The sequence below is a fragment of the Schistocerca cancellata genome, chromosome 4, assembly GCF_023864275.1.
Source record: "Schistocerca cancellata isolate TAMUIC-IGC-003103 chromosome 4, iqSchCanc2.1, whole genome shotgun sequence".
Lineage (NCBI taxonomy): Eukaryota > Metazoa > Arthropoda > Insecta > Orthoptera > Acrididae > Schistocerca > Schistocerca cancellata.
The window spans coordinates 938,978,443-938,998,796 of NC_064629.1; the positions used below are offsets into that span (position 1 = coordinate 938,978,443).

At 39.8% G+C, this 20,354-nt stretch overlaps 1 protein-coding gene across 3 annotated transcripts in view; it reads right to left on the reverse strand.

The window, feature by feature from the left end:
• Positions 1–7,196: 7,196 nt before the first annotated feature.
• The window catches only part of LOC126185136 (F-box/LRR-repeat protein 6), a 235,207-nt gene continuing 222,049 nt past the window's right edge, over positions 7,197–20,354 (reverse strand). For all 3 annotated transcript variants that reach the window (XM_049927972.1, XM_049927970.1, XM_049927971.1), the window contains one exon: positions 7,197–8,620. In XM_049927972.1, coding sequence (XP_049783929.1) covers positions 8,617–8,620 — 4 coding nt within the window. In that variant the 3' untranslated portion in view covers positions 7,197–8,616. The remainder of the gene's footprint in view (positions 8,621–20,354) is intronic.

The window sequence follows — 20,354 nt, forward strand, 5'->3', positions numbered from 1 at the left end:
TTTTATCCTCATGGTCTCTTCGCGAGATATACGTAGGAGGGAGCAATATACTGCTTGACTCTTCGGTGAAGGTATGTTCTCGAAACTTTGACAAAAGCCCGTACCGAGCTACTGAGCGTCTCTCCTGCAGAGTCTTCCACTGGAGTTTATCTATCATCTCCGTAACGCTTTCGCGATTACTAAATGATCCTGTAACGAAGCGCGCTGCTCTCCGTTGGATCTTCTCTATGTCTTGTATCAACCCTATCTGGTACGGATCCCACACTGCTGAGCAGTATTCAAGCAGTGGGCGAACAAGCGTACTGTAACCTACTTCCTTTGTTTTCGGATTGCATTTCCTTAGGATTCTTCCAATGAATCTCAGTCTGGCATCTGCTTTACCGACGATCAACATTATATGATCATTCCATTTTAAATCACTCCTAATGCGTACTCCAAGATAATTTATGGTATTAACTGCTTCCAGTTGCTGACCTATTTTGTAGCTAAATGATAAAGGATCTATCTTTCTGTGTATTCGCAGCTCATTACACTTGTCTACATTGAGATTCAATTGCCATTCCCTGCATCATGCGTCAATTCGCTGCAGATCCTCCTGCATTTCAGTACAACTTTCCATTGTTACAACCTCTCGATACACCACAGCACCATCTGCAAAAAGCCTCAGTGAACTTCCGATGTCATCCACCAGGTCATTTATGTATATTGTGAATAGCAACGGTCCTATGACACTCCCCTGCGGCACACCTGAAATCACTCTTACTTCGGAAGACTTCTCTCCATTGAGAATAACATGCTGCGTCCTGTTATCTAGGAACTCCTCAATCCAATCACACAATTGGTCTGATAGTCCATATGCTCTTACTTTGTTCATTAAACGACTGTGGGGAACTGTATCGAACGCCTTGCGGAAGTCAAGAAACACGGCATCTACCTGTGAACCCGTGTCTATGGCCCTCTGAGTCTCGTGGACGAATAGCGCGAGCTGGGTTTCACATGACCGTCTTTTTCGAAACCCATGCTGATTCCTACAGAGTAGATTTCTAGTCTCCAGAAAAGTCATTATACTCGAACACAATACGTGTTCCAAAATTCTACAACTGATCGACGTTAGAGATATAGGGCTATAGTTCTGCACATCTGTTCGACGTCCCTTCTTGAAAACGGGGGTGACCTGTGCCATTTTCCAATCCTTTGGAACGCTACGCTCTTCTAGAGACCTACGGTACACCGCTGCAAGAAGGGGGGCAAGTTCCATCGCGTACTCTGTGTAAAATTGAACTGGTATCCCATCAGGTCCAGAGGCCTTTCCTCTTTTGAGCGATTTTAATTGTTTCTCTATCCCTCTGTCGTCTATTTCTATATTTACCATTTTGTCATCTGTGCGACAATCTAGAGAAGGAACTACAGTGCAATCTTCCTCTGTGAAACAACTTTGGAAAAAGACATTTAGTATTTCGGCCTTTAGTCTGTCATCCTCTGTTTCAGTACCATTTTGGTCACAGAGTGTCTGGACATTTTGTTTTGATCCACCCACCGCTTTGACATAAGACCAAAATTTCTTAGGATTTTCTGCCAAGTCAGTACATAGAACTTTACTTTCGAATTCATTGAAAGCCTCTCGCATAGCCCTCCTCACACTACATTTCGCTTCGCGTAATTTTTGTTTGTCTGCAAGGCTTTGGCTATGTTTATGTTTGCTGTGAAGTTCCCTTTGCTTCCGCAGCAGTTTTCTAACTTGGTTGTTGTACCACGGTGGCTCTTTTCCATCTCTTACGATCTTGCTTGGCACATACTCATCTAACGCATAATGTACGACGGTTTTGAACTTTGTCCACTGATCCTCAACACTTTCTGTACTTGAGACAAAACGTTTGTGTTGAGCCAACAGGTACTCTGAAATCTGCTTTTTGCCACTTTTTCTAAACAGAAAAATCTTCCTACCCTTTTTAATATTCCTATTTACGGCTGAAATCATCGATGCCGTAACCGCTTTATGATCGCTGATTCCCTGTTCTGCGTTAACTTTTTCAAATAGTTCGGGTCTGTTTGTAACCAGAAGGTCTAATATGTTATCGCCACGAGTCAGTTCTCTGTTTAACTGCTCAAGGTAGTTTTCAGATAAAGCACTTAAAAAAATTTCACTGGATTCTTTGTCCCTGCCACCCGTTATGAACGTTTGAGTCTCCCAGTCTATATCCGGCAAATTAAAATCTCCACCCAGAACTATAATATGGTGGGGAAATCTACTCGAAATATTTTCCAAATTATCCTTCAGGTGCTCAGCCACAACAGCTGCTGAGCCAGGGGGCCTATAGAGACATCCAATTACCATGTCTGAGCCTGCTTTAACCGTGACCTTCACCCAAATCATTTCACATTTCGGATCTCCGTCAATTTCCTTCGATACCATTGCACTTCTTATCGCTATAAACACGCCTCCCTCTTCACTGTTCAGCCTGTCTCTGCGGTATACATTCCAATCTGAGTCACAGTGTCGGGAACACTCGTTCGCTTATTGTGGTGGACTCTTATAGGAAATATCCATTTGCAGTGCCCACGAACTCGACTACATCGCGTGGTTCCATTTAGGCTCTGTCATCTATTTTTTGCTTGGGAGGTTTGCCTGAAGTGTCGGTTACAGACAACAGACCACAATTTACGGCTCAGGACTTTGAACAGTTTTTGTAAATGAGAGCAAGCACTGCTGCTCTTACACGCAATGTACTGCTCCCCGGCCCACAACAGTCCGTCACTGTCGGAGCTTCTACACGGCCAGTGCCATCGCACGCTGCTCCAGTTGCTGCACCCACTGCAGCGCACGGCGCCTCCCGTGCTCCACAAGTATTGCTTCACACCTATCGATTCTATTCTTTTCAGAGTTTCGGTAGCACTAGGAGCCGAGAGAGAGGAGTGATTCTTCGAAATTTAGGCACTCGCACATATTTAATTAAATGCCCTGCCGGGTACCCACGCCACCCCCGGAACCAGATTCGTGGATGTCGATTGTGAGATTCTTCTGCAGATTTTCCGTTCCTAGATTCGCATTCTACTGGAATCTTGCAGCCGGTGTGGCCACTGCCAGCTACCTCTTCGGCACTGCCCGCGGAACGAGTGGAGCCGACGCACTGCCTCCGCCGCCACGGCGGCTCGACTTGCTAGAGATCGTCCTGGCACCCACTGTGGACCCGTCGCTGTTGCCACTGTCGTCACTGCCCTCTCCATTTTTCGGCCGAACGGGGTCCCTACACGACACCGGTACGGCATTTCGGGGAGGGAGGAAAGTGCGGTCCTAAAGCGACGACTACACACCGACCGTCTCAGTGCCACGAAATGGCCTCGAGGAGGCGTCGACAGGTGCACCGGTGGAAAGAGCGTTAGCACCACACCTCCGGGAAGACAGAGTTCGGCACTACCTGTAGGTTCTAATTTAATCGGCCACCCCGTGCTGGTCAGCCCAGTTCGGTCGCAGTCTCCGAGAGCACCGGCACTGAGTAATAGCGAGACAACACTTGGCACGTGTTCTGCAAACAGTTATACTGAACAGTAATTGCTTGTAGGAGGCACAAGCAGCACAAGTTAAGTTGCCATTTTCTTTTTAGAAATAAAGAGTAATATTAATCTTCAAGTATTTTCTACAGACGATTCGGATCCATGACACCGGCCATCACAACTTCGCTCCATCCTCGTTCGTGTCGATGCCGACTCCCACGGTAGCCGAAACGACACACACTAGATACTAGTCTGCACTGTCTTCGACTGTGCAAATAGAGCTCTTTACTCCTCCTGAAATTTACCTCTCCCTCTAAATGATTGAATGGTTTCAATTCCCTCTCACTGCCTGTACCCAACAATTTGAAAGACATTGCTTATTATGTATCCTGACTTCACTGATCTGCTCCTGCTCTGTTTGTGAGATCATGCTTTTACAGACATAAAATACCCAACAATCGTGATTAAATATTTCAGTTTTATAAGTCAGTGCTCTGCAACTGTAGCTGTCGATGTTAGTCACGATATTACTAATGGCTGAAGAAGGCTACAATAAGGTTAGGTCCGATTCGGGGATTATTGCATAAAGTAGGTGTCTTCATTGCGAGATCACGTGATATGCTAATGTACAAATGAGTAGTACATAATGTAGGTCACTTTTACAGAGTAAGCTGACAGGCAGGAACTGTAGTTCACAGCAGTCTGCTACCTGGTGAGGAACAGTCGCAGTTTCTCTTAAAAAATGGAGAGAGCACGAATCCTTTTTCATTCGGAAATGCTATGCTGCTGCAGTTGCTGTTAGCAAACAGCTGCAATGGTAGGGACCAGTTGTGTTCAAAAAATCAATAGAAATTTGAAGAGGTAAGGTATCAAGTCTAGTGATGATGTCATTGTTTAGTAAATTCAATAACTTTCAAACTCTGAAATAAACTATCCCTATATTTGTAATTTTTGCATGGGTGCAAGAATCAGAAGGAGGAGCTGTATAACTGCTTTCTTGTGTAAACAGTTATGGATTGTAAAATTCAAGATATTGGCCTTGGTGTAATAATCTTACATTTGAGTACTTGTATGGAAAATGACTGTCTGGACAGAATATTTAGAGACACTTGCTGATATTACATTGTGCAAAAAGTTCCAGGGAGTTGTTCAAATTTGGTAAACAAAATTTTTCTTCCAAATGCACTGATAGCTTCTTTCATAGCATTCTTTATGCAGAACCTTTTATGATACAAGCTTATCTAGTTCAGACAATTTCCTGATCAGACTTACATGAGCTACTAACTGGGAGATTCACATAATCTGCTAGAGGCAAGTAAATATTTGAGTGCCATTATATTGTAAATAACATGTTTAAATGAGTGTTGGATTGCCATCACTGCATGTAACACAGACTTTTACTTCATCACCTGGGTAGCCTTACCTTCCTTTAAGGCAGTGATATATTCAGTGAAAATTTGCAAGTACATTTATACATCCATTTAACAGTTAGCAAAGAAGAGGTCACAGTGTTATGGAAAGAGTAATTTTTCTACAGATGCAGATATTTAATTTTTTACAAGCAGCTTAAATCATGAAACTTCCTGGAAGATTAAAACTATGTGCTGGACCGAGACTCAAACTAATGACCCTCGCTTTTCACAAGCAATTGCTCTATTGAATGTGCCATCCGAGAATGACTCATGACCCCATTGGCAGAAGTAAAGCTGTGAGGACGGCTCGTGAGTCATGCTTGGGTGGCTCAGTTGGTACAGCACTTGGCCACCAAAGGCAATGATCCCGAGTTTGAGCGTAGGCGACTGCTGTTCCGGATTACAATGACGGTGGCACTGTTTTCCACATCCCTCGACCTCCATTAATACGACTGCACTGTGTATATTGCAATACTGTGTAATTTCAAATTACGTGTGTAAAAGACAGACGTACTGCAACAATAATTTGCACATCGGTACCACAAGTGGATGTCCACAGAGTGGTGACAGGTGACATTTTCAGACGAATCATCGGACAGCTGGCCACTGGCGTGTGCAGCATGAAACGTCGTAAAGAATACGAGAAGTCTGGGGAATGTTTTTATGTTACTGTGGCATTCCCCGGGTGATCTCGTCATCCTGGAAGGCACAGTGGATCGATACAATTACGAATCTACCCTCGGGGACCGTGTCCGCACGTACTTGCAGTTTGTTTTTCCTCGGCACAGAGGCATCTACCGGCAGAACAGAGCAATGTGTGTCACACAGCTTGCAGTGTACGTGCACGGTTCGAAAAGCCACACGATAAGTTTATCGTACTACACTCGCCACCAAATGTACCGGATTTAAGCCTGATCGAGAATTTTTGGGACTGCCGAGTGCAGCTGGCCACGGTACGGGAGTCGGCACGGCTTCACATCCCTGTCAGTACCTTCCGGAACCTCATTTACTCTCTTCGTGGCAGTCCGCACTGCAAAAGATGATTATTCGTACGAATACATTTTGGGACCCTGAGAGACAGTTTTCAGTTTAAAAGTGTTATAAACTAGATATTTCATTAAAAGACTGTGCTACAACACAGCCAATTTAATACACGTGAGATAATTTTGTCACGTCCTCCAGTTGGCTTAAGTACTTCCCCCAGTAATTCCACAGACACAACTAGTAGGGACACGGCCTACGCCATCTACGAGATGTACATTTTATTCCACAGTATATCAATGTGTCGAGTGGTTTTAATTCGGTCACCGATTCGCTTTACAGATAGCTGCACAGTTAAAACAGGTTAAAAGGTAACTGTGTAAAACAGTTTTCTTTGTAGAAGAGTGCTTTCTGTAGCAATGACTGGGTGAACTGCACTGAAGAAAATTGGTAGAGAGGAGTATAAATTGATATTAATACACACAGTTGCCAACAGAATGCTGCAGTTAAATAATTCACTTGTGATAGGATATTGTATTAAAAAAATAGATTAAATGGCAAATGAATCGTCTAGACACATTACTAAATTAAAGGCCACGACTTTTTTTCTGTCTTTACTTGAGGTTAATCTCAGGAACTACTTTAGGGATTTTGATACGGTTTTCACTAACAGACAGAGTGATTCACAAAGAAGGTTTATGTAATAATTTATTAGTGCTATGCCAAACAAACTGTCTGGCCACAGATATCAAAGCCGGGAAAGGCAGCTAATGGAGTATTAATTTTACAGTTATTGAAACCACGATAAAGTAACAAAAAGCTGGAACTTGGGAAGATATTTGTGCTACCTGTGTGAAGCTGGTGCAGGCAGCTAGTGAAGTACTAATTTTAAGTTATTAAGATCAAAATAAAATAACAAAAAGATGGAACTGAAAAAGATATTTAAGTAAATATGCAACACTTGAATTAAGGCAATTACCAAACACTGCAGAGCTTTGTTTCCTTTAGGTTACATGGGTCACCCAGTAATGATACTACATGAGGCACCTATTATATATTCAGTAAGGTCATAAGCTGACACTGATTTTTTTACACGGCTTTTTACCCTAAAAGTCTTTTTTACAGTGAGAGAATAAAACTGCACATCAGCAAATGTCTTGCATCAAGATGGAAATACAAAAATTGTTACTATGACAGGACATATCATTGGTTAATGTAAGAATAAGAATAACAAAAATACAGGTTATCACAAATGTAATTACAAATATTGTAATCATCAAGAAAACTGTTTTAATCACTTATCAGTTGCGATTGATTTTTTTTAAATTTTTTTCTTTTTATTTGTTTTTGTGGTACGGACACACAATGTACAACAATTTACGATGTATCCTCACAATTAATAACCAGAATAATAAAGTAATAACATGTTAACTGAATCTTCTGTCAGTTCTTGGTAGGACAATTGTATAATAAATGAAAAGCACTATGTTGCTTGTGTTCTATATGATTAATTTATTGCGTTAACCGGTTTTTGGCTTGCAAAGCCATTATTAGACTTTAACTGACTACTTCCACCAAAGAAATTACAATGTCTGTAAACAGCACACAAACACACAGTAAATGGCATCTTTGACAGTGTACTGGTAATGCAACTTAAAAGAAAAATAGCTGAACAATAGGTAGATATAAAGCGAGCAAACAGAAAAAACCTTACCGCTACACTCGAAAATCATGTCTGTATAACATTAAATAAACAAACCGAATAAAATAATGGTCAGTTAAAGTCTGATGATGATCTTATAAGCCAAAAATCAGTTGACACAATAAATTAATCCTTTAGAACATAAGCAATATAGTGCTACTCATTAATTATAAAGAACCATTTTATAGGACTTGCCACACAGTGTTTGGATGAGTGACACAACCAGAAAAATAACAGTAATGTCTCTTCCTGTTCATTAAAAATTATGGCTGTTTTGTTACAGAAATGCTCATGAAACTGGATCATTACAATGGTGCTTGTGATTGTGATCCTATATATAGTATATAGCTTGCACAACACGTGAAGGAAACTTCATTCATATGGTATCACTGCTTCACAGTGTTAATTTTCCACTTTCAGCAAGTGTATTAACATGCTAGAGCAGGCTATCTGAGGTGAATTCTAGTCATTTAAAGATTATTGTATTTACATATCTTTAAAACATAATGAACAATCCAATTATTGCTTCTCAGATAATAAATTGGAAACTCAACAGCCAATGGCCCTACTGAAATAATAACATTTAAACAAAATCTAGCACACAACAGGCCTTATACAAATACAGGATAGAAACATAAATATGAAGCAGCTGGAAAAATACAAGCACACTGTGATGTTACAGAAATAAAAACAGTCTTTCAAAAAAATATCTTACAATACACCTCACATAAATGTAGTGTTAAAATATAATAATGAAGCTGTTCTACAGATAACAGCTTCATAGTCTTGTGGAATTAGATTTTCTAAATTTACTTAATGCAAATAGTACAATTGTCAGTGCACAAACAATATTTCTCTTGTTTCAGTACACCATGCCATGTATGATACCCAAACACTAATCACCTTGTATACCTGTGATCATTTTACTGGTGTGTCAGCACTTTAATGAGATTCAGTCTCTTTTTAACACAAACTACCTTTTCCAGATATGGCTAGAAAGATCAGCTTTGTCTTTTCAAGTCCACAAACCTAGCTGAAATAGAAGTGAACAACATTTATATAAAATGCAAACACAGCTAAATCAAAATCTACACACAGGTACTTCACAGTAACATATAATTGTCATTAGCTTCATCATTGTCATTATAGATTTATCACATTGCTTTCTTACTTTCAGAAGACTGAGCTCAAAATACGATAATTTAGAGAATCTTTGAGACAGACAAGTAAGCATTTTTCCACTTTTCTAACAGACCAATATTTAAATACATAGTTTTGTCTTTTGTTCTGAGCAATAACCTACTATGGCCTTGCACATCATTACGGAACATTTTTTTCCAGCTGGAGCACCTTGTGTCAATTTCCAAAAAATTAAAGTGATGTAATTTTTCAGACTGTGTAATTAGTAAATCACATAATGGATTTGAGGTTTTAGTGTGATGAGAGATGAATGACTTATACATAACTTCCATGAAACATTTGTTACAGACTGTAACTAGAGGACAGTGTAGCAACTTCACGAAGGAAAATTATCTGTAGCTTGTTTATTTTTCTTATCTCCATTCCATTATGTCCTGTGATGAGTATTTTCATTTATAAGGAATATTCTGAACCCAGAAACAGGTAATCCGAATTATCTGCATTCACAGTTCATGGACATCATGTGGGCTGTTGTTCATGCATCTCAGAACTCTAACACTGCCATCCCTCTACATATACTCTCTAATGGCATTTGTGGTTTATAATGTGGATTCATCCAATGAACAGCAGTACTCATTTAGTTAAAAGGAAACAGAAAAACAATTTGCATTTGGATAACAGCTCTTTAACCATGGTTCCTACAGTCTATTTATTTATTTTTCTGTATTTGGCTTCTATTTTCATTGTGATTTTTTGAAAGTTTTACTTGATCCAAGCATAACAATGTGCTTTAGGCAAGTATGTGCTGTGCAAAGTTGGGATGGAAAAGGCCTGCCACAGTTCGACAACCATGTTAGAAAGCTGCTATAAAATCAGAGAGAGCTTCACTGCAGATTTAAACATAGCCAAAGCCTCAAAGACAAACAAAAACTAAATGAAGCAAAACTTAGCACAAGGAGGACTGTGCATAAAGCATTCAACAAATTCAAAAGTAAAATTCTATCTACAGATTTGACAGAAAATTCTAACAAATTTTGGCCATATATTAAATCAGTAAACAGATTGAAGCCATCTGTCCAAACACTCTGTGATCATAATGGCATTGAAACAGAAGATGACACATAAGAGCCCAAAACACTAAATATCATGCATCTTCCTGGAGGATTAAAACTCTGTGCCAAACCGAGACTTGAACTCGGGACCTTTGCCTTTCGTGGGCAAGTGCTCTACCATCTGAGCTACCCAAGCACAACTCACACCCCGTCCTCACAGCTTTACTTCTGCCAGTACCTCATCTACTACCTTCCAATCTCTACAGAAGCTCTCCTGCAAATCTTGTAGAACTAGCACTCCTGAAAGAAAGGATATTGCAGAGACATGGCTTAGCCACTGCCTGGGGGATGGTTCCAGAATGAGATTTTCACTCTGCACTCTGCTGCAGAGTGAAAATCTCATTCTGGACTAAACGTCATTTTTTTCAAAATTGTTTTACTGAGGTAGATTGCACTATAGTTCCTTCTTTAAAGCATTACATGAATGAAAAAATGACAGATATTGAAATATGTGACCATGGGATAGGAAAGCAACTGAAATTCCTCAATAGAAGAAAGGCCACTGAACCTGATGTGATACCAATTTGATTCTACATAGAGTATGCAATATAATTCGCCTCTCTTCTAGCAGCAGAGTACCGTAGGTCTCTGGAGGAGCGAAGTGTTCCTAATATTTGGAAAAAAAGCACAAGTCATTCCTATTTTCAAGAAGGACCATTGAACAGATGCACAAAACTATAGGCCTATATCTCTGTTGTTGGTCTGTTGTGGAATTTTGGAACATGTTTTATGCTCACATATTATGGCATTTCTGGAGATCAAAAATCTCCTGTACGTGTCAACATCGGTTTCAAAAACAATGATCATGTGAAACCCAGCACACCCTAGAATGAAATTTTTTACTCTGCAGCGGAGTGAAAAATTTCATTCTGGAAACATCCCCCAGGCTGTGGCTAAGCCATGCCTCTGCAATATCTTTTCTTCCAGGAGTGCTAGTTCTGCAAGGTTCGCAGAAGAGCTTCTGTGAAGTTTGGAAGGTAGGAGACGAGATACTGGCAGAACTGAAGCTGTGGGGACAGGTCATGTGACATGCTTGGGTAGCTAAGTCGGTAGAGCACTCGCCCGTGAAAGGCAAAGGTCCCGAGTTCAAGTCTTGGTCCGGCACACGGTTTTAATCTGCCAGGAAGTTCCAGCACACTCTGTTCATCCATGAGACCTAGGAAACAGTGTATACAAATGCCCATGTAGTGTTCCTCGAATACCCGAAAGCATCTGATACAGTTTCAAGCTGCCACCTAATGAACAAAATAAAGCATATGGAATATCAGACCAACTATGTGACCAGATTGAACAGGTTCTAGCAAACAGAAGATAGCATGTCATTCTCAATGGAGAGAAGTGTTTGACATAAAAGTAACTTCTGGCATGCCAAAGGAGTGTTATAGGACCATTACTTTTCACAATATGTATAAATGACCAAGTGGATAATGTTGAAAGCACCATGAGGCTTTTTGCAGATGGTGCTGTTGTATACAGAGAAGTTTCAACACTAGAAAATTGTAGCAAAATGCAGGAAGACCTGCAGAGGACAGACACAGGCAGCAAGATCCTTTATTGTACGATTACACAATAGGCTATTTTCCTGTGTTAAAAATATGGATCAGATTGTTGTTATTCTGATTGATTATAACATTTAAATAGCATTTGCAGTCAATATTCTCAAAAGATATCTGTTATTTTTAAATATCACAACCTGGTCACATGATTGAAAATGCTCTGTTATTGGCTGATGCTCTGGTGATGTCACAGGTTAGGAGTAATATGAAGCTATACGTGTGTAACAGGAGTGCTAGCCACAAGATACACAGTTTTTACATAGTTTTCCTGCAAACAGTTTAGCCATTTAATGATGGAAAATGCAATTACAACTTTTAAGTAACAATAGAAAGGAATTTTGTGAATGCTGATAGTGGAAGCCCTGCGAAAGATGATGTGTTTATGCTCCACCCATTTAGAGCAGCAGTATGTGCAATGATGGCCATTCTTTTCCCTGCTCCCTGCAACATCATTAAACTCACTCAAAACTAAGGAATTGTAGAACTTTTGCAAATGGGTCCATTTATTATAACTAGATTGTCAAGTCATGAGCTATGACCCAAAGCACAATGAAATTATTCTTGGCAAAACTTAGTGCTGATTTCTTCTGCAGAAGATGCTCAGCGGAGATACTGCTACCAGCAGGCGTACCATTGTGCAATGGATAGCTCATCCGAGTACCATTGAGGTGGTTGCCTGTTCGGATCCTGGAAGGGTCATATATTTTTAAAAGTTTTACACAAAATATGAAAATAGCACTAGTAAGAACTGACTGTAGCAGTTGTTTCGATTGTGGGATGTATCATACGAGGGCTATCCACAAAGTACATTATGTTTTGGAATTAAAAATAAATAAAGTATTGGAAATGTTTTTTATTATATACAGATGAAAGCCACACTTAAATAATACTTTTCTACATAGTTGCCATTTAAATTAAGGCACTTATCGTAGCGATGGACGAGCTTGGAAATTCCTTCATCGTAAAATTCGGCCGCCTGCGCCTTCAACCACGTGGTTACCTCTTCTCGAAGCTGTGCGTCATCATCAAAACGCTGCATAGCCAACCACTTCTTCATTGCTGGGAATAAGTGGAAGTCGCTCGGTGCCAGGTCGGGACTGTACGGCGGATGAGGAAACAACTCCCACTTAAAAGATTCGAGAACTTCAAGAGTGGCATTTGCCGTGTGGGCCCGGGTGTTGTCGTGAATCAGCAAGATCTTTGAGCCCAACTTTCCCCTGCGCTTGTTTTGTATTGCTCTTCTGAGGTTGTGCAGAGTTTGGCAATACCTTTGAGAGTTTATTGTAGTGCCTCTTTCCAGGAAATCCACAAAAATCACACCTTTTCTGTCCCAAAAGACAGTCGCCATCACCTTCCTTGCCGACATTGTCTGCATGCATTTCTTGGGTTTTTGGGGGGAATTTGTGTGCCCCCACTGCATTGACTGCAATTTTGACTAGCAGTTCACATGCTTAACCCATGTTTCGTCACCAGTAACGATGCAATCGAGTAATGAGTCGCCATCTTTCTCGTAAGCGTCTAAAAACGTTAACGCTGCAGCCATTCGCTGATTTTTGTGAATCTCTGTCAAGATTTTTGGTATCCATCTTGCACAAAACATGTGGTAACCAAGCTTTTCGGTAATGATTTCGTGCAACAAACTTCGTGAAATTTGTGGAAAACTCATAGAGAGTTCTGTTATTGTGAAATTACGGTTTTCACAGACGGCGGCATCGACTTTTTCGACAAGTTCGGTGGTCACTACGCTGGGTCTTCCACTTCGCTCTTCATCGTGAACACTAGTTCGGCCATTTTTAAATTTTATGACCCATTGATGCACTCCACCTTCAGTGATTATGTTGTCCCGATACACTTCACAAAACTCCCGATAGATTTCTATCGGTGTACAGTTTTTTGCAGTCAGAAACCTTATTACAGAAGGCACTTCACACTTCGCGGCATTTTCAATTAATGCTGACATTTTAAACTGTCACAGTAACTCAACGGAGTACAGCACGAACCTCTCACTAGCATGGCAGGATGCCGACTGAGCGGCGGAATGCCATGACACCAAGATGGCTGCGCTAGCCCTGCCCCTAACGGGCACAGATGAAAACGTAATGTACTTTGTGGATAGCCCTCGTATATAGTATCACATTAGTCTTAGTCTGAAAAATAGACAACATAGGATAAATGCATTTACTCTGCGAACAAGCAATTCCTTTTTGAAAAGCATGGCTAGTAGTGAAGATATCACCATACATCCACATTAAAATAAGGCGCAGGACGATGAGGTTACACAGAGAGGTATAAAGCGTGTACAACATGCTGGAGACACAAACATAAGGGTTATGATGTTTGTGAGTGTAAACTAACATTAGCGTTTGAAGCAGACTTACTTCATCTTTATGTTGGATGATGAAACTGCAAAAGCGTAAACAATACAAACCCTACCTGGACAGAACAACAATAAAATCATTGTTTCTAATAAAGTAAAAAGTGTGTGGTCACGTTAACTAGAAAATATCTTTTTGAACGTGACGTGCGAACAGCAATTGCGAATGTAAGCATGTGTAAGCAGCAAGGAAAATAGAATAATATTCTGTTTCTGATCAGTGTGGTGAAGTTTTTTAATTGTGATTTGGTTTTCATATGAGAGGGCTGTAGAATCATTTTACAAATAAGTTAAAATGTTCTTTCGGATTAGATTCGAAACGGTGATCTACGGATGTCATCTTTTATAATTTGACTGTCTACTGCTCTAACAACTGAGCTACTGAATAATTGAGGCAAAGTTCGGTAAAATGACAATTTTCACAAGGAGTTTAATTTCGTAGAAAGGTGCTGTCCTTTGTTGTAACAGTGGGAGAGCATATCTCAGAGGTAAGTTATTGTTAACTTCACAGTGCAACACATTTTTAATTAAGTTAGTGAACTTGTGCATCTCGGTAGCAATTTGTGGCACAGTGCAACCACATTTTACACATCATTTTATTCTTTGGAACATTCAAAAACAACTTTTCAGTGTTTTTAAAGATGCAATTGTGCAGTATGGTACTGCACACCACCTGTAACCCATTTTCTGAAATGTAAATTCTAAAACAAGGCACCACTGTTAATTAGCACTATGAGAATACGAGCAACAAGATAGCCAATGATGCCACAGGCATCACGACTCGAATGGAGCGTTACAGTTGGCCTTCAAATTACTTGCATTTAATTTCCGTATTTATACAAGAATACTGAAATTCAAGAGGAAATAAGCATGTAGGGGGCATAAAATGACATAATTAATCATTTACAGAACTTTCCAAAAAACAGTGAAATACCCTATTGCAGAACAATCATTGGAAGCAATCACTTCCATAAAATATGTAAGAGTACTTATACAGAGTGATTTGAAGTGGAAGGACCACATAACATTAATCGTGACCAAGACAGATGCCAGATTGCGATTCACAGGAAGAATTCTCAGGAGACACAGACTGTCGACAAACGCAGTAGCTTACGAGGCACTCATTTGACCGATTCTTAAATATTGCTTGTCAGTCTGTGATCTGTACCACATTGGATTGATAGATGAAATAGAGAAGCACCAAGGAAAAGCAGCACATTTCATTACAGGTTCATTTAGTAAGTGCAAAAGTATCATGGAGATGCTCAGCTAACTCCAGTGGGAGATGCTGCAAGAGAGGCATTCTGCATCACTGTATGGTCTACAGTTAAAAGTTCCACGAGCAGGCATTCCTAGAGATTCAACCAATATATTTCTTCCTCCTACATATATTTTGTGAAAAGCTTATGAAGACAAAATTAAATAGCTGACATACAAGTTTTCTGAGTAGACGCAGAAGAAGGCCACTACAACCGTGGCTAAAACATTGAATTCCCCAATACAGTTTTCTACATTATGATGCGGTCCTATACTCAGAAAAATTTTACGTCAACTAATTCTGGCTGTGGCAGCTGACACATTTATACAATTATAGAGCAGATTCCAGCCCACAGCAATCGTTCTTCCCACAAACCGTTCACGATCGGAACACGAAAACGGAGAAGTGGCAATGGTACACAAAGTACCCTCTGTCACATGCAGTAGTGTGGCTTGTGGAGTATAGACGTGTATATACAGGTAAAATGTGATATATCTGTAAGCTTGTTGTACCTGTCATTAAAGTTAATTTTTAAAAACAGACGACAACAAAAGTGCATGCAGTCAGAGGTGCAGGACACTACTAGTACTGTATCCAAACATTACAGGTTTTTTCCTTATTTTATTTTATTTTTTTACAGTTACTACATCATATCTAAGAATTCATCTATCGAGCAGAAGGAGTTGTCATTCATAAATTCTTTTCATTTGCTTTTAAATGTTGGTTGGCTATCTGTCAGACTTTTAATACTATTTGACAAATGACCAAAGATTTTTGTGGCAGCATTATTCACCCCTTTCTGTGTCAAAGTGAGATTTAATCCAGAATAGTGAAGATCATCCTTTCTTCTAGTGTTGTAGCTCTGCACTTCGCTGTTATTTTTGAATTTTGATGGGTTATTAATGACAAATTTCGTAAGTGAATATACATATTGTGAAGGTATTTGAATATCCCGAGTTCCTTAGATTAGATTAGATTAGATTTACTTTCATTCCAATTGATCTGGAGTGAGGAGATCCTCCAGGATGTAGAAAATGCCAGAAAAACAATACATGACAAATATTTACAACTCAAACAAATAAGCTAATGTACCATTCCACAGGTCCCAAGTGGCATGGTCATCATTTTTTAATGAATGCTATACGAAAGAATCATTTTACACATACTAAAGCATTGAATTTAAAATAAAAATGTTTTTTATTTATTTATAAGGTAATAAATGTGTAATACAACTACTCAATACTTATTTACAATGAACACATTACTGCACTGAAACTATGCAGAAGTTATATACAGGGCTATTACAAATGATTGAAGCGATTTCATAAATTCACTGTAGCTCCATTCATTGACATATGGTCACGACACACTACAGATACATAGAAAAACTCATAAAGTTTTGTTCGGCTGAAGCCGCACTTCAGGTTTCTGCCGTCAGAGCGCTCAAGAGCGCAGTGAGACAAAATGGCGACAGGAGCCGAGAAAGCGTATGTCGTGCTTGAAATGCACTCACATCAGTCAGTCATAACAGTGCAACGACACTTCAGGACGAAGTTCAACAAAGATCCACCAACTGCCAACTCCATTTGGCGATGGTATGCGCAGTTTAAAGCTTCTGGATGCCTCTGTAAGGGGAAATCAACGGGTCGGCCTGCAGTGAGCGAAGAAACGGTTGAACGCGTGCGGGCAAGTTTCGCGCGTAGCCCGCGGAAAATTGGCTCATGCCACAACTGGAGACCGACAGCGCCGACTTCATCTTTCAACAGGATGGTGCTCCACCGCACTTCCATCATGATGTTCGGCATTTCTTAAACAGGAGATTGGAAAACCGATGGATCGGTTGTGGTGGAGATCATGATCAGCAATTCATGTCATGGCCTCCATGCTCTCCCGACTTAACCCCATGCAATTTCTTTCTGTGGGATTATGTGGAAGATTCAGTGTTTAAACCTCCTCTACCAAGAAACGTGCCAGAACTGCGATCTCGCATCAACGATGCTTTCGAACTCATTGACATTATCGGCTTGATGTCTGCTGAATCACTAAAGGGGCACATATCGAACATTTGTGAATGCCTAAAAAAACTTTTTGAGTTTCTGTATGTGTGTGCAAAGCATTTTGAAAATATCTCAAATAATAAAGTTATTGTAGAGCTGTGAAATCGCTTCAATCATTTGTAATAACCCTGTATATATATACACACACACAAATCAGTCGGTTCTACAGAGAAATTCATCAATGGAGTAGAAGGAGTTGGCTACCAATAAATCCTTTAGGCTTCTCTTAAAATGAATTTCATTGGTTGTTAAGCTTTTTATGGCTGCTGGCAAGTTATTGAAAATGTGTGTTCCTGAATAATGCACACCTTTCTGTACAAGACAAAAGTGACTTTAAATCCTTGTGAAGATTATTCTTATTTATAGTATTGATTCCATGAATTGAGCTGTTGGTTTGAAGAAGTGATATATTTTTAGTAACAAATTTCATTAAGGAATAAATATATTGGGAAGCAGTAGTTGATGATGTTTGGTTTGTGGGGCGCTCAACTGCGTGGTTATCAGCGCCCGTACAATTACCCAATCTTTGCTCAGTCCAATTTCGCCACTTTCCTGGATGATGATGAAATGATGAGGACAACACAAACACCCAGTCATCTCGAGGCAGGTGAAAATCCCTGACCCCGCCAGGAATCGAACCCGGGACCCCGTGCTCGGGAAGCGAGAACGCTACTGCGATACCACGAGCGGCGGACATATTGGGAAGCAGTAGTTAGTATCCCTAATTCCCTAAACAGGGTTCTGCAAGATGTTCTTGAGTTCACACCACATATAACTCTTACGGCACGTTTTTGTGCCTGGTAAACTTTAGCTTGGCTTCATGAATTGCCCCAAAAAATAATCCCATATGACATTATGGAATGAAAGTAAGCACAGTATGCCAGCTTTTTCATTTTTATATCCCCTATATCTGACACAATTTGCATTGCAAATAGAGATTTGTTAAGATGCTTCAGTGGTTCTGTGGTGTGTTCCTCCCAGTTGAATTTATTATCAAGCTGTAATCCCAAGAATTTAACACTGTCCACTTCTTCTATCTGCTTGTCATCGTATGATAGGCATATACTCGTGGGACACCCCTTACAAGTTCTGAACTGCATGTAATGTGTTTTTTCAAAGTTTAGTGATAAAGAATTGGCTAGGAACCAGTGATTAATGTCCACAAATATTTTATTAGCTGGCATTTCTAAGACTACACTTCATTTGCTATTTATTGCAATGTTTGTATCATTAGAAAACAAAACGAACTTGGTTTCTGGTAATGTTACTGATGAAAGGTCATTGATATACACAAGAAAAAGTAAGGGCCCTAAAATGGAAACTTGTGAGACCCCACATGTAATTAGTTTGTAACGCCGGAAATGCATATCCTCCTATTTCCATCTATTGTACTATAAATTTGTTTTCCTTATTTTTGTTACCTGAACATATGACATTTCTGTGTCTTTACATATTGTAATTGTTTTACTATTTGTATATATATATTTATGCATTTATGTCGATGTATAATTGGTTTGTTTCGTAAATATTATTTGTATTTTTATGCTGGGTCTTGCCTAGGGAAAACTGCTATCGAACGATTACATCGATAGGTCGTGTGAAGAATCAAAGAGTGTAGGATCTTTGGTAGTGTTAATTCTGCCTCGTGGAGCGCGGGCAGAGCGGAGAGAGTCTGGCTGGAGTAGCGAGTGGAGCAGGTGTGTTGTGTGATGCTCCCGCGAGTTGCCGCGCTTTCGGGGTTTGGCTTGCTATGATAGTTTCTGACACGGTGACGCCGACAGGAGGCATTAGCTGGCGCGCATCAAGAGCCTGTTTCATCTGGTGACCGTGTCGAGATGAAGGCGCACCAACATCCAGCTTCTGCAACAGCGACGGCCGACAATGAGTGACTGTCGCCACCTCCTCGATCGACGGCTTCAAACCTTCAATCAACCAACTAGGAAGACTGGAAGCACGTAAAGTTTTAGAACTGTATGGCAGACCTCAGCTTTTCAAACTTTTAAAATTGTTGCATCACAAAATTACAGCAACTTAGCATGAACGTTTGTTGCTCATTGTCCCAATTGCATTACCACACAGGGTCCCTTCCTTTTCCGAAATGAACCCGAGTGTCGTTGAAATTCAGACGCCAGCATTAAAGTACAATCATTCGATGTCACTGCTTTAATTTCAAAGTTCAGTTAAGGTATCCATAGCTGGCCACAATATTTAGATTACACAAGCACAAATTAAGAGTGCGAGTTTTGTTACCGTATTTTAGCTTACCTGTGACTGCAGCTCAGCTTGGTACGTACTAAATTTTACTATTGTTAATCGTTCAGAATCATTTAATTCAAGTTCAAAGTTAAATCCCTTATTTCTAAATTGCGTAGATTCAAGTAGCTTTTGAAATGATTGTTGAGGTAGTCCAAGACTAACCGTATTTTACTGAATTTCGATGTGCTTCAGAAAGAAAGCTCACTATTAATTTCAGTCACTAAATTAACTTTCAATTTTCCTGTTTTATTAATTCTTTTGCTAAATTAAGTCACAGTGTAGCGAAATTTATTACTTCTGACAAACTTTCAGTTTTCACACTGCACGTGTCAACCTTCAGTTGCCACGCTTCTAGTGCTAATTATATGTGTAATAACCTTTCTTTTTCAGTTACTATAGTAATTGTCCTTAGGACTGGCGACCGTAATTTTCCCCAAATCTCAAATATCTAATTACCGCTAGTTAATTGTTAACGTAACGGCCGCACATTTACTTTCTTTATTAACTTAACACCTTTTCAAAATTAATTTGCACCAGTTTCATTTGCATTTTTCCTTTCATTTAGATGTAACCCTTTCCTCCCTCTTTACCGACAGATTAACTTCGGTGACGATTGCTTTTCCCAAATTTCCATTAGGTACACGCGGTTTAATTTTTCACTGTCATTAAGGTCGATAAGTGAGGGGGAGGTTACAAGTTCCCAGTTGGATGATGCCTGATAGCTTGATACAAGTCTCTTTCCTAATAACACTCTTTGTTTCCTGCCAGAGATATAAGATTTGAACCATTTTGCAGCATTTCCTCTTACACTATATTGTGATTTACGCAGTCAAATGCCTTTGGCAGATCACAAAATATACCAGTTGCCTGCAATTTTTTGTCTAATGAATTATTGAAAGGAAAGTGCAAGTATTAGTTGAGGACAAACTGGATGAAAATCAGTGTGAGTGTAGGCCTCTTAGAGGTTGTCAGGACCAGATCTTTAGCTTACGGCAAATAATGGAGAAGTGTTAC